Raw genomic sequence first — 15516 nt, forward strand, 5'->3', positions numbered from 1 at the left:
AGCGGCTGCCGCCCCAGCGCCGGGCCGCACAGGGCCGCGCCCGTGACGTAAGCGGCTCCTCCGAACGTTACATAAATCCCCCTTCCCGCGCCTCAGCGGCTGGTGCGAGAAGCCGGTTTGGAACCGACCCTGCGCAACGTCCCTGCAGTATCACGCCCCAAAACTCACTTTCGCAGTCTGACAGAAAAACACGTCAGCTTTGAGAAGCTGGGCTACGCGCAGAAAGGTGCTTAGTATCAGGAAGAGATCTGTTTTCAAAGATGTGGGATTTGCACTGTTTGCGTCAGTCCATATTGGCTCTGAATAAAAATAAATACTGTCTTGAAAGCCTGCAGATTCAGACTCTAAAGAAGGGCAGATGAATGGAGCTGCACAGCTATTAGATTTGTACCCCAAAAGCATGAAATTTTCAACTAAATGTTATACAGATAACATTTATTTTTTCCATCATTTATATTCTTTCTCAAATCTAAGAGCCAGCAGTCACGAAAAAAGATAAAACACCTATGCAAGGAAACTCTTCCCTGACACATGAACGCCACAGTGACACCATCTCTTCCTTTCTACAAGGGAAGATTTTTTCCTCTCTTTTCAGCATTCACGTATGAGCTTTAAAGTCTGAAAATAAACATACGTCTCTTAGAGTGCTTTTTAGGCATCTCAGAGAAAACTATCTACAAATCATACATTCAGCTACTCTGTCATTTTCCACACTTCCAGCAATCAACAGTTTGGAAAAGCTGTGTGTCAGCTACATATTTAAGCAGTGATAAATGCTTGTCATCTGAATACACTTTCCACTATCAGATGGCTTTACCAAACACTATTCTACAGATAGGAAAAGCTTAAAAGATGTGTGCAAAAAGAATCACCATCAAACTGAATTCATGGCTTCCCTATCGCAGTCTCATACCATTCCTTTGAAACTAACTCAGAAACGCAGCCATCAGAGAACAGTTTAAATACTAACAACGGAATCCTGGTCCCACACAAATCAATAGGAAGAAAGACCAGAATTTCATCCCGATATACAAAACTTTGTAGAGAAACATTAGTAAACAAAAGCTTTTAAAGTCAAGAAAATAACCTATTAAAAACCCTTGAAGTCATAAAAACCATTTCAATGTGAAATTTGTAAAATACCACCCTATTTATTCACTAGTCTTTTCTAGCAACACGTGAATTTATCATAACGTATCAGTAGAAATCTGATTAAGAAACAGTTTTCCTTAAATGTAGTTACTTAAACATTTGCCAGTTCAGAAAGTTGAGCTAAAGTCTCTTTGCAGAGCAGAAGATTGCACATGATTTCAACCCTTTCACTTCTGTTTCTCCAGGTCAGTGTGGGTATTGCACATAACAGTCCAGAGGGGAGCCTATGGGGCTCACTGGGCTTCGGGTATTTGACTCATAAGAATTTGGAGCAATTCCAACCATGCCATCATTCTGAGGGGTTTCTCCTTTCAAAAAGTCATCATCTTCATCTTCAGAAGTACCCTGCATAAATTTAAAAGAATCAGTAAGAGCAGAGAGATAACTCCAGTCCCTTAAGAGCTTTCTGCTTTGGTCTCAGTTAAGATGTCACAGAAATAATGAATGCTGAGACCCAGAAAGATATTTTTTAAATAAATTCTGAAGTCATTCAATGTTACAGTAATAAAATCTGCTAATCAAACAACTACAACAAAGATTATAAACTTCCCAGGTAACAAAAGACATCGACAAAGCTACAACACCATTAAGTATTTTTACATGTTACCACAGGAAGCCAGGAAAAAAAAAACAGTTCCAAGGACTTGAACAAAAAGCTGACAGAGGATTGACACTCTGCATGAGAAAGTAAACAGAGTACACAGAGGCAGCAGAAGGAAATAATTCAAAACTTCAGCTGTGTTAGAGTTGTCATAACTAGTCCAAATGGTGGGAGGATTAGATACACTTTCATTATGAAATACAGGTACTGCAAAGTGGATTTCCCAGGTATAATAATGAGGATTTTTTGAGGAAAAATGCAAAATCAGTGTCTCATAGTACTTCATTTAGAGATTAACCCCTGAGGTTGACACCTCAACTCATCAGCCTACATCACAGCACCTCAATGAAAACAACCCTTAAAGCTTCCTGACCAGTTTCAGCCACAGTTTCCCACAAAGGTTAACTATGCTCGCACTCATTAAAAAAAATTAATCCTGCAATAGAAGCAGCTGAAAGAGATTTGGCAAAAGTGGAACTAAATTTTGATCGAAAAAGATTACCCTTTTAATGGGTTTTTTCAGATTCTCAAGATCTTCAGCACTCAGTTCTTCCCAAAACTGATAAAAAGGTTCAATGGTCTTCTTTGATCTGAAACAGGAATTAAAGCATAGTATGAGTTAATGCATTTAGTAAGAGTCGCAAGTAACTACCATATACATTTTGTTTTGGTAATACAATATAAAATACTTGCATTTTCATAGCCTTCTATAGGATTTGATAAACTTTTCAATTAATCCCTATAACGTGTTTGTGAAGAAATAATTCCATTTTGCTGGCAGAAAGACTGACAGGTAGAAATTAAAACTTTTTGCTTGAAGAGTTCAGATATAATCAGGAACAAAACCTAGATCTCCTAATTCCTGGTTGGGTATTTTTAACCAGCTAGACTATGCATAAGTTTATTCCAAATTTATAGAAGATAATTTTATATGCCTCTTTTAAGTATTTCTGCTTCTTCTAAGGAAGGTCTCCATTCTGTGGAGACATTTTTTTTTTTAAGACATAAAATAACAGAATGTGGCTCTCTAACATTAAAGTAAAAAGCAATTAAAGCACCAAAGTGCTAGATAGACAATTTGAAAAGCTGCAAATAAACCACTATTCATTAAGAAAGCAAGCTACTTTAAATAAGTTGAAGTCTCCGATCATAAAGCACTATACTCAAGGTACAGGAAACCACCACGACAATCCCATCAAAATACATTCTAGGCTAACATTACGATATTTTAAGGACTTTTTAAAACAAGGGAAGTCAAAAGAAAAATCACCAAACATAACATATTAATTAGACCTTAACGGGAAATTGGGTCTTGTTCTTTCTTCCATATATATGTATCATAATGGGGTTAAATTTCAATTCAAATCTCTGACAATCTCTGGCTAAAATATGCAATGCGAAAGGTACTAAAGATAGGGAAGAAACTGTATTATAGAAACACTGAAAGTTTCTTATGATTTTTAGTTCATTATCTTCTACAAGGCAGAAATGAGTTGATTATTTTTAAACTATACCTTTTGAGCATATATGGATCAAAGGGGAAGAAACTGTCAAGTGGGTTAGTGCAAGTCTGCACAAAGTCACCCCCGGTACCGCTCCGAACAACTGGTATAAACTGCCTATTGTTCCTCTCAATAATTGTGTAGCAGAACACCAGCTGGTATTTCCTTTCAAAAAAGTAATAAAAATTAAGAAAAGATAAGCATTCCTAGAACACAGAAAGCAAGGATTTCAGATGTCATTAAAATACAGTGGTATATTTAACAAACATCACTTCTATCTACTGTTTTGCAACTGTTATTAGGGGTTCACAGAACAAGACAAGTGTATTTAAAGTCTATTCTCTTCTTCAGCACTTCAGAAAACCTCACTCTAAGGAGCATTAGCACATCATACATTACCAACTTTAGCACCAATATAAACAGTTTTATAATACCGCAATATTTCATTGTATCTGAACCAGAAATAAACTTATCCTGCCTAGAATATGACCAATATCATAAGACTACCCTTGGGCTAATACTTGATACTATACCTAGCAGTTATGAAACACACACACACACAAAGTGAGTTTTGAATACTGTGCTATTATTATACGCACACTCATATAGTCTGTATCAAGTTGAAATTGAAATAAATGAATAGGTACCTGGTAATGGCAGCAAACAAGTTAACAACAGAGGGTATACAAATCTTCAAAGGGTTTAGCTGACACATAACAACACGTTCAAAATTTAAACTCTGCAGATATGACAGACCTTCAAAATAAGAACAATTTATAAATAACCGTTATACATCATAGAAGCTTAACTTAATTTCTAAAAACTCTGCACAAAACCACAGAAGCACATTCTGTAAGAGAGAGAAGGGCTCTCTCTTATAACACTGATCTAGCCCACAGCTTGTTCAGCAGAAACCCTATTCTAATTTATGGTAACGTGTCACAGTATGAGGGACCCTTCTACCAGCCACAGTTACCTGGGAATGCGGACGCTACACTTACATGCCTGTGTTCAGGGACTGACAGAGGCACAGAACTATTACAGACTCTCTCTGACAGATCATTAATTGAAGCCCACACTAGTTCTATACAGCTGGAATTCAAACATGCTCAATAAGCATGGCTAGAGATCTAGGGTGAGGACTTATTTGTTTTGTTTTGAATAGCAAAAGCCAAAATCACTTAGCTTGGTAGCCCAGCACATGTGCAAGCCGTCTTATCTCATTTAAAATACAACAACAAAAAGTTGCCATCAGTTACTTGACTGAATTGACCATTACAAGACCCATCAACAATAAAGCTTGCAAATAAATCTCTTTAACTCCCTTCAAACTGAACATACTCACCTTTCCTTAAGTTTCCTTCCAAAAGTTGCTTATGACGGAAAACAAGCGTATAGAATACCGCCTGACACGTAGAATAAAATGGCCCATGGAGAGCTACATCACAGTAAGCATTAGTCCCTGTATCCTGATTATCTATGTATTTGTGCATCCAGTTAACCAGAAGATCCAGGCATGCTTTTACTGTACTATAATGGAGAAAACAATATGCAAGAATAGCATCTGAATTGTTCAAGGATCTCAGGTTATAAAAACACCAGTAAGAAAATTACACTGTAAAAAAGTAGATTCCGTTACAAGCTTTCTTTGTTGTTTCAGCAGAAAATGAATTGATGTATCAGCTTTGAAAACCCCAAACTGTGAAAGCACAAGATCCCATGAATGTATGTTTTATATGACTCAGTAAATAATAAAATAATAAAATAACTAAATATTAAATTAATATTAAATAAATAATTAAAATCCTGGGCTATGAGTAGCACAGAGGCAGATGCCTCCAATGTTCAAGAAGTAATTCCAGTATCAATTTAAGTTCAACATTCAAATCCCTAAGCCCACAGCTTGAACAGATAAAAACACAGAGGCACATGTACAAAAGAACACTCGTGTTGAAGTATTTGAATCCATCTGTATCAAAATACTTGAACACTTGACTTAGATGTCTCAAAGTCCAATCCACTTGCATTAGGCATTTCATGTAAAAATATCTGGGTTTGAATATCAGATATACTGAGCATCCGTGACTCTGCCTGAGGTCAACATAACTTAGCATTGCTCAACATTTCTTGTTAAGTGAAGCCTTAAATAACAAGTCCTGAATCCCAGCAAACATTAGTCTACATCCTATAAATACCCAAATTCTCTGGAAACTTCAAGAGAATTCTGAAACAGTATTGTAGAAAGTACAAACGAGTCTATTGATACAGGCTTACTGGCAAAGCTGCGCAAACAGAAGACCAACACTGTACCTCTGTACAGAATCCTCAGCAAACATCATAAATTGTTTAGTTCTGCCCATACAGCAAAACAACTTACACAACCGGAATAAATTTAGCTCTTGCCAAGAAGCTGCCGATATAACTCCCAGCAGTCTGCCTGATCACTGAAGGATTGTTTGGATCATGCAGTTTTTTCCAAAGATGATCTAAAAATGCCTCAGCCAACCCCTGGAAACAAGACATAACGGAAATAATTACTTGTTATGCTGATGCCCCTATCAGTAACAGATTCCTAATACTCAATACCAACAACTGCCATAACCAACCAACCAGAGAACCCCCCCAAACCAACTAACACTGTAATAAATAACTACTCCTACACATGATGGAAAGAGCACTTAAAAATCTGTACTCTTTTCTATGTCTTTTTCTATATTTAATTGTAAAAAGTAAATGGAACCTGAATTCTAGGAAAGTCTGGGACAGATACAGGAGAGGTCTTTAAAAATCAAGAGTATTAAGGAAAAGGTAAACAGGAAGCTTGTAGCAGAAGAGGTAGGGGGTATCCAATGAAAACAGCAGGAAGCTGAACTTAGGGAAACAAAAAGCCATTCTTCACACAGTAAATGGTTATATTGTCCAACTTTTTGCCACAGAAATTCTGGATTCCAAAAATTCTTATCAGTACAAAAAGCAATGAGATATCTGTCCTCTGAATATGTCCGTCACGGACTGTTACCATAAAAGAACACCACTTTGGCTCAGGAAATTGCTGGACTACAAACTGGTGGAGGCTGAGAGGGTATTCTGGCAAAGCACCATAACATGCTTGTCCCACTCTGATATTCTTTCCAATAAATTCACTATTCACTACTGTTAGAGACAGGGTGTTAGCTTAATCGGATCTTTAGATATTCTTATACAAAAAGTATGGATGTTCTTATTTAAATGCAGTATTAGAAACAGCAGTATTTTGCTTAAGAGATATGGGAAAGTGGAGAAGAAAACAGTAAACATGATGTCCAAACTAAAGAGTTAACACAGTCAATATCCATAAGATAGTTTTTGGATGCTGAAAGATTTTGGTAGAGCACTATGCCTCAGGTTCAAAAATCCAATTGATTCTTGTAAATGAGCTGTACTAACCAAGTGCCTTCAAGCTGGCCTAGATTCCACTTATTTGTAGTTTATGCACTGCATGGAAAGAGCAACCATATAAGGAAAACTTGCAGAAAGTAATAAGAGAGAACGGAAGGAAAGCAAAGGGACTAATGAGTACTGATGCACCGTTTTCAGACAAATGGAAAGTAACGTTAGAATTTCATCTGAAAGCAACTTTTTTTTGTAGGAAAACCAAAGAAAAGCAATCAGAAATAACAAAAGAGATTTCATTTAAAAAAAATAGAATCTACTCACCAATTTGAAGCTACAGATGTAAAACATGAAATACTGTACATGACATGAAGCATGTGTTGGTAAAATGAGCTTGTCAAAAACAGAAACCAGGTCCCGATACAAATCTTTTGTCTTGTTGATATCAAGCTTGCCTACATAACAACAGCAAAAAACAAACAACAACAGTTTGGATTTTTACTGCCCTCAGGCTGTGAAAATGACATTTATAAATATCTTTCTAAACCAGTAACAGACACCTAAAGAAATACTGTCAACCTGACTTCTGGGTTTATCTGACATTTAAAACAAAAATATTAGTAGCAAAACTTTCCCAGATTTCAGTTCTAATGCTTTTTACGTTGGTTATGTTGGAAAATATCTGTGAGCATGCACATATACAAGATTAGCAGGCATGCAAACTTTGCAATAATGTGTTAATTCAGAAGAGTCAGAGGGAGACACTATGCAATAAGTTATTATAACTTGAATTATGTGAAAATGATAAAGAAAAGCATTTTCTAAGTATAGCACCTTAAAGAATGCCAGGAGACATTTGTTCCTGTTCCATCAAAAAAAACAAAGTATTTTTCCTGTAACACAAAGCTTTTTTTTGCATTTTCAACTGAGTAAAGTGGCTGGTGTTTTAATCTACTTCTAGTGCTTACGGTGTAGAAAGAATCCATAATTCTAATACTCAAAGCAAGTAACACAGTAGAAGCAAATGATAAAATACTATGGATAATCAGCAAGTATTTCCAATCCGCTAAGAAATTTTGTAGCACAATGGAAAAACAAAACCCTATTTACCCTTGTACCTTGTAATGTTACAATTTGGATACAGTCTCATATTTATATAATCAAAATGCCTGCAGCTGAAGAATAGACCTTAAAGTCATAAATGAACCTCTGCATCCTCCTCCAAAAAACACCTGACAAAGGTAAGAATCTGGCCTACAGCTTGCCGATAGCAGAATTTGACCACTGAAGAGTCAGGGCTCCATCTTGCAGCAGCATAAGCAAGATCTCCAGTTGCGTTTTTCTTACTTGTTAGTAAAACAAAAAAATTCAGTTATAGTTCATATGTTATTACCATCTACATGGCAGACATCTTTAATATAGGAAAACAGAATGGTCATCAAAATGTCCAGGCGCTCTGCAAGTGGATGGGCCATTCTCTCGCTACCAGAAGAGGCAACTTTGTTCCCTTTCGTTTCTTCATCTTCCTCCTGGTAGGTAAAATGGCAGTCATGCATCTTTTATACATACAATACCATAAAGACAGCAATCAGAGGAAGAGCAAGACAAAATTTCTCTATTCAGTGATATGCTACTGAAAGTTAAAATGAACAAACAAAACCAAAAAACACCACTATCTAATTACACAGCTTAGCATAACAAATTTCTGTATGCTAAGCCAATTACCATGAACTCTTTAATAAGGTTTATGTACAGCTGCCTGTGTTTTTACATAAGGAACTTGCTCCACAGCGTGCATGCATGCTCGATATTACATGAATAAATCAATACCCAGAGGACAGATTAGCCATTTATCAGCTGTTCAAGTTTGAAAATCTGGGTTTTATATGCTTATAGTCCAGTAGCAACAAAGTAATAATATATTCCTAAGCTATCCTATTTTATAGTTCACAGTCATCTAAAAAATAAAAATTTTAATAAAGCTCTTAGTAGAACAAGATAGCCCACCATGTCAAACAGTCCCTCCTCTGTAGATTTTTCCTCACTATCAGAATTATTAGCAGTTTCTTCAGCATCTTCAATATCTTGCTGTGGAGTGCTAACCTACAGGTGCAAACAAGAAATTAAATTTTATAAACCTTGCTTTATTAGTTACACAAGAAATCATAACACTAATAACTTTTAGCTAATGTTATCCATGACTAAATACACATTAATAAAGGGATTGATATGTACGTAATATACACATGCGAACACACACTCTGGCTGCTCAGAACTTTACTTCCAGAAGATAAGCTTTCCCCTTATACAAAACAGATTGATATATGCTGAGGTTCTCCAAAATAAAAGAGCATTAATCATTTGCAATGCTCCCCCTTCTGCGTTTTTAAGAATACAAATCCCTTCATTTCAAGGCAACGGTAAAACAGATTAACTGTACAAAGAGTGGTGTGTTCCCTGCATCTTAGCATTGATCACCATGAAAAGATTATTTTGATTCTGGCATGGAATTTCCATGCAGTGAACAACATTACACATCACCCTGTTACCCTCGTGTGTAGCAACATGGTAAGACTACCAATGGAGTTTAAACTTAGTTTGTTGCATAGCTTATGATTATGAGCACTGTTGGAACATAATTTTTGTTGAGCTGAACACTGAAGAGTCTCTCTCTTTATTTTTTGAATTTGAGCATTTTAACACAAAACTTCCTTAAAAGATGATGCAGAACAAACTTACATCCAGCTTTAACAGCCTTTCAACAATAAGCTCCAGAATTTCAAGCCTCAGTGTTGGAAGGTACACTGTAATTCGTAGCAGGTTATGAACATAACATTCCTGTAACACAAAATTAAAGGAAATATCTATAGCACTGTTAACTAGAAGTCTCATTTCTGCCAAAGATTTTTTAAAAAATAAGTTTCTTAATTTCTTATCTGAAGTTCTAAAAATAGGTGGAAACAGACTGTATTCAATCTAGAATAAATTAATGTATAATCCAAACACTAACTTTCAATTGTTAAGCTGTGTTACCCTTAACTTTTAATCTACTATTCCCATGCTAGTTTTTTAAAATACCTTTAAACAGAATGAGTATAAACTCAGAAAGGTTAAATATTAATTTCCGTAGCAGTTTTGTCTAAACTTTCTCTAGAAAAAATGAAATCCACATGCATATTCCTTACTATGTCTAGACCCATATCTAATGGAACTGTTTAAAATGAGACTGAATACATCTTTATTTCACGTTATTGTAATAAGTAGATTCAGAACAATTCTAAGTTCCACACATAAGTCTTCCCAGAGTTCTTCTGCATATAATTCAAACAGATTAGCAGGCAAGTTACGTGAGTGTGCATGTTCCCATACACACATAGCTACAGAACAGAACACTGCCACTTGCATATAGCAAAACTGTCACGTTTAGTTAAAGTAGCCCCATTAGGTAAAGGTAATTAGGTAAAGTGCCACATGTAAGTATGTCATAGTCTCTTTGTGAATATGCATTATAACACAACCTTTAATTACATGAACACATATGATTTTTCCACAGGCCCTCTGCTGCACTTGGAGCATAAAATGAGTTGAACTAATTCATGGGACCCTATAAATTGAAAATATTTAACAACAATGCATGGACCATATTTTAATTACACTCCATTCAAACCTCACTCTCAAGACAATTATTAATTTCTTCACAACATGCTCCTCACTTAACTGTTTCAAAAATTAAATCAAATTATTCTCATAACACCCGGTAAGAGCTATTATCAGCCTCATTTTACAGATAGGGATCTGACGCTTAAAGTTTTTTGCGTAAAACAAAAAATATCTAGCAAGAAATACAAACAATTTTAAGTTTTTTTAGCACTTAGTAAGCTCAGAACACAGCTCCAATTGATCTGAACTGCTGCAGCAGGGCTCTGCCCTTCTGTAAAGAAAGTGCCCAGATATCAAGTTGGGAAGCATAAAAATAAAGATCACACAAAAGCAGTAACCTCTGAAAAGCTGTCAGTTTGCTTTTTACCACACAGGAGCATCATGGCAGAGATGTACCCTGCTGGCAAACTGGATATCAGCTGTAACATCCATTGCTTTCTGTCTGCTTATTAAATCCCCTGTTCGTTTGCTACATACTTTCCAATTTTTACAACAAATGAGACAGGTATCCTACCGTCTCCTTACTATACAACCCTGAGATTCATCGTCAAAGAGGTCCATCTTGTGCATTGATTAAGAAAGCAATCCTGTGGAAAAGATATGCAGTTATGTCATTAAAGACTAGCATAATGCTTATGCACAAGGAACTTAAGTATGCTTGGACAACCTTCACACTAAACAGACAAACACATGTATATATGTATATATAAAATAATATATGCTTGGGCATCAGTGCTGGGAACTACAGGACAAAATGCATGCTCTGTTGCAATTATTCTAAGGCATTCAAATAGAGGCGATTCTTAAACAATGCACTCAAAAATCTGTGTTCAATATTGCCAAACCAATTACCATACTATGGAATATTTTTATACATTAAACAAAACAAAAAAAATCCCAAAAAACTATATTCATTGTTCTTACCAGAGTTCTTTCCGATTTATTAATGAAAGGAAAGTTTTCCACAAGTATTGGCATAATAAACTGTGGTGTTCTGCAATAAAAAAAAAAAGAAGTTACAAGTGTCATCATGAGAGCAAATATCAAAGCTCCAGCTCTATAAAGGAAGACTGGAATAAGCTTATTTCACTTTTTTTTTTTTTTTATTTTAAGACAAGTAGTTATACAAAATCTGTTTTTGCAGTATAGCAGAACAGATGATGAGCAGCAAACTTCACTGTTGACTTCTTGGAAGCCACTTCAAACGTTGCTGTTAACATGATTTTCCCCACTTCCTATTTCCATTAGAATTAGGATTTTCAGCTGCTGAAATCTATGCAAATTTCAAAATGATAGGACACAACATTCCATGGTTACTGAATATTAGGAAAAAAATTGTGCCATGAAACTATTACACTTCCAATTAGAGGAACAAAAATTAATTCATTAGTTCACAAGCTTTAAATCTGCAAGGAAAGGCCATACAAAACTATAAGATTATATACTTACGAAGGAACATATCTTGCTACAGTTTGCAATGCTCTATGGCATGTATTAAAGTTTTCAGAAAGGTCTAGAAAAAGAAAAAGTACTCTTATCAAGTTGGATGCAGAGGACTAACTCAGGAACAAGCGAAAATAGTTCATATCAACTAAGCATTCTAAAGATTTCCAGGGAAATCACATTTGCCAAAACTGGTTTTTGAAGTTGAACTGCTTTACTACCAAAATTATTGTGAACGGTAATTCTGAACAAAATTCACAGTATCACAATCAATAAACTCTGAATCTGCTGCCACCACCAAAGCCAGGTACTGTTGCTATATTCTCTCACACTACATGTTAAACATACACCAGAATTGCAGTTCACTCATCACACACAAAACTGAAATTTATTCCAGCGTGCAAGACAAAGACATGAAATTCTTGATAGGATAACTAGTGGCCTATTCAACAAACACAATAATGAAACAGTATTTTTGTTACTTATAGCAATTGGATTTGAGCTCACCACAGGCAAACAACAAAAGATCCAAGAATCTAAAGAGCAATCAATATAATCCCCAAAACTAGTTAGTTTTATTTAGGTAAATAAAATGAAAACAAAGAACTATATATATTTTTAAACAATCTATGGCTTGGAAATGCTCTCCTATGCATTTGTCTTACTCCTACAGATATTGTACCAATAGCTGCATTTAAAGGGAAAAAGGACCAGGTCACCACACCATTGATTCAAGAAACTGAATCTCAAAAAATTCAAGAAATCCTCTGACTTAGGAATTTAAGAACATACTGTTTCTTTACAGAGGTTTTACATTAACTCAACTAAATTAATTCTGTAAAAAAGGACCAACATGCACACTACACTTGTTTACTAAAGGTATTACAATAGTATACACAACCCATGCTTCCTTTATACTCACTTTCTTCATCATCATCAGAATCTGAAATATCCACATCATCTTCTCTGATAGTTATCCGAGCTAGCAAAAAGTGAGATTATTATTGCAAAACCATATAAATCTTTCAGGTAACAGTTCTGGTGCCAAATCGAAGCCCACTGGATGACAAACTTAATTCAGACTAAAGCATCAAAATTATCCACGACTTTCTATAATCAGTTTTGATCAGTTTGTGCTGATCAAAGAGACTGTTTTATTCATAGAACATTGAAATGATCCTCATTTCAGCATTTGTTTTTCAATGATAACAACATAATACAGTTCAACCCTCTCCAAGACATTTTCAGAAATGGTATCTGACTGTATTATCCATTAGAATATGCTTTCTGAAATCTAAGGTACATAAAATGGACTATATTCCAATTCAATCATTCAAGTGAAGAAAGGAATCCATAGGGAAAAAAAAAACAATAATCAGATTAATTCTAGCACACATTATATTTATACAGAATTAATCTGGAGACATTTTGATAAGCAAGTAAAGAAGAATAAAAAAAAGTAACTTACGGGGAACAAACTGTGACACAATCATGCGGAGGCATGGCCTAAGATGGACAGTTTGTGCTGACACTAGACTGCCAAGAAAACCCAAATATTCTTCAACTACATCTCGGCTTCTTCTCAACCATGGCAGCTTCTGAAAGTAAGTAAAGACCAAGATGTCAAACGCAGAGATATTCTGAGTACTAAGCTCTTAATCTTTGCATATAACAAACATATTTACCAGCAAAATGCTGACCAGTTGTTCAAAGTCTTTGGTCAAGTATGCAACAGAAGCTCGGAATTCATGCAGCCAATTAATGATCTGGGCATCCTTAAAATAAGCAGAAAAAACAGGTAACAATTTCAATAAATAATATGAAATATGACCTATTACTAGAAAATAACAAAATCCTTAAAATGACAAAACAAAGATTAAGACTGTAAATAGAAATTATTTTCATATTAACATGCTAGGAATTTCTTGGACTAAGTTTGTCTCCTTATCAATGAAAGTTCTTCGATTCAAGAAAAAATGCATGGCAACTTTCAAACCAACAGCCTGCCTAAAAGATTTAAGTTAAAGGCTGGGCAAGGGATGTGAACCTGGCTCACACAGAAAATATTTAAAAGAGATGGCACTCAGAGAACATTAATGTTCTTTTCTCTTCTTTTTGCTCTTAGTTTAAGCAGAAGGGACATCCAAGTATTGAAATAAGAGAGATATTGAAACAGCAGAAAATCTACAGAGAAATTTTACACTGATTTTGCCTGTAGTCTCCAAAAAGTCTGCTAAAAACAATTAGTTTTACACAACATCCTCTTTAAAAAGAAAAGAAACTCAATTTGGCATTATACTTGCTGCAGCATTCCTCTTATAGTTTAGTGGTTTAATTAAAAAAAGAAAGAAAGAAAGATGGCAAATAAGGTGGGTACTTACAGCTATAAGGAGCAGCTCTTAAACAATACTTCTAGATACAAATGCTAAACGTACATGTATCTTACTGCCTAATTAAACAAACTTTTAATAAGAACAGAAGGAAGTAAAAATTAGTGCAACTTAAAGGCTGTTTAAGTCAGGGGAAATGAGAACAGACTGATCTACAAAAGTAATCCATACAGGCAAGCATCACTGACCTAGAGGGATGATAGCTGGATTAAAGACAGACTCCTAGCACAAAGCAAAAAGTTTCTCACTCTGGAGCAAAAAAAAAGTAAGTGTGACACAATACCTATCAAGGTCCTGCATATAAGATGTATGCCTGTGTATAAACAGACAGTTGCTGGCTTTTTATTTGGACTTTTAATTTTGTGCTGCTAAATGTTTAAAGAAAAATATTTAGGTAAGCTATAGGCACTTTTCTAAACTGATCCACTTGCAACAAGCCTATTAAAATAATACAACAATAACTGCTTTAAACACCAGAATCACTTGCCCGATGATTACATTCAGACCCTTAGCTAAGCTTTAAGTCATCAGACCCTTCACTACAAAAAGTCTTACCTTTATGTCTGGATCTGACAGTTGATGCTTTAACAATTCAAAATCAGTGGTTTCACCCTAGAAGGGGGAGAGAAAAGAAAACAAACCACATTCATATATTTCTGCCAGAAAATACAAATATAAGCTTCATCAGTGCATCTAAACAAGCTGATACTGTTTAGCAGTGAGACAAATAAGTGAGAAAGCTCATGTAAAGCAGAAGTGGCAGTAACAGAATGCTCTCCCTGAAGGACAGCTTTAGCTGCCAGGTCTTTTTTATCTGTCTTGCTGTAGAGGCAGCTGTGATCACTTTGCATCCTTTGGTATCAGTCAAACTTTGCAGCCATCAAGGGCATCACTCAGGTAGACTTATCGGGGAATTTTTTTTAAGCCTACAGAACAGTGCAGTCTGGCATATGCCCAAAGGACTCAGCTACCTTCAGTTTCTTTTTTCTGCGTCACCAGACACCCTCTTGTGTAAGACAAACTAAGCCTTCCTCTAGAAATCAAATACTGCAAACTAATACGAAGGCAGCACAAGCGACTGAAAGGAGGCGAAGAGCTGTACAAGCACATCCACGATTTATGACGGAAAGAGAGCGCGATGATCACCTTTTCGTACTTCAGCAGGATATCCGTCAGGGTGCCCCCGAACCGCACCGTCTTCCTCGGCGGGGAGCTGATGAAGTCGTCCCCTCCCAGCATGGTCACGAGCCCGCGCCTGAGGAGAGGCCACGCCGCGTGAGCGCCCGGCACCCCGGGCCCAACGGCCGCCCCAACGGCCGCGCCCGGCTCCCCCCGGCGGGGCCCCCGACCCCCGGGCGCCACAGAAACGGGGCAGCACCTCCTGGCGCGTCGCCGC

General features: G+C 36.2%; 1 protein-coding gene across 1 annotated transcript; it reads right to left on the bottom strand.

Moving 5' to 3' along the window:
• Window positions 1–418: 418 nt before the first annotated feature.
• On the bottom strand, window positions 419–15413 carry RRN3 (RRN3 homolog, RNA polymerase I transcription factor). Its single transcript, XM_026076684.1, has 17 exons — window positions 15267–15413; window positions 14676–14732; window positions 13416–13505; window positions 13199–13328; window positions 12653–12712; window positions 11737–11800; window positions 11212–11281; window positions 9367–9465; window positions 8635–8730; window positions 8021–8156; window positions 6952–7082; window positions 5633–5763; window positions 4601–4785; window positions 3903–4011; window positions 3268–3420; window positions 2256–2343; window positions 419–1497 (listed from the first exon to the last, which is right to left on the bottom strand). Exons 1-17 carry the CDS (start codon window positions 15357–15359, stop codon window positions 1339–1341), a joined length of 1851 nt encoding a protein of 616 aa, XP_025932469.1. The 5' UTR covers window positions 15360–15413; the 3' UTR covers window positions 419–1338.
• Between the last annotated feature and the right edge of the window lie 103 nt (window positions 15414–15516).

The sequence above is a fragment of the Apteryx rowi genome, unplaced genomic scaffold (assembly GCF_003343035.1).
Source record: "Apteryx rowi isolate R43461 unplaced genomic scaffold, aptRow1 scaffold_436, whole genome shotgun sequence".
Taxonomy (NCBI): domain Eukaryota; kingdom Metazoa; phylum Chordata; class Aves; order Apterygiformes; family Apterygidae; genus Apteryx; species Apteryx rowi.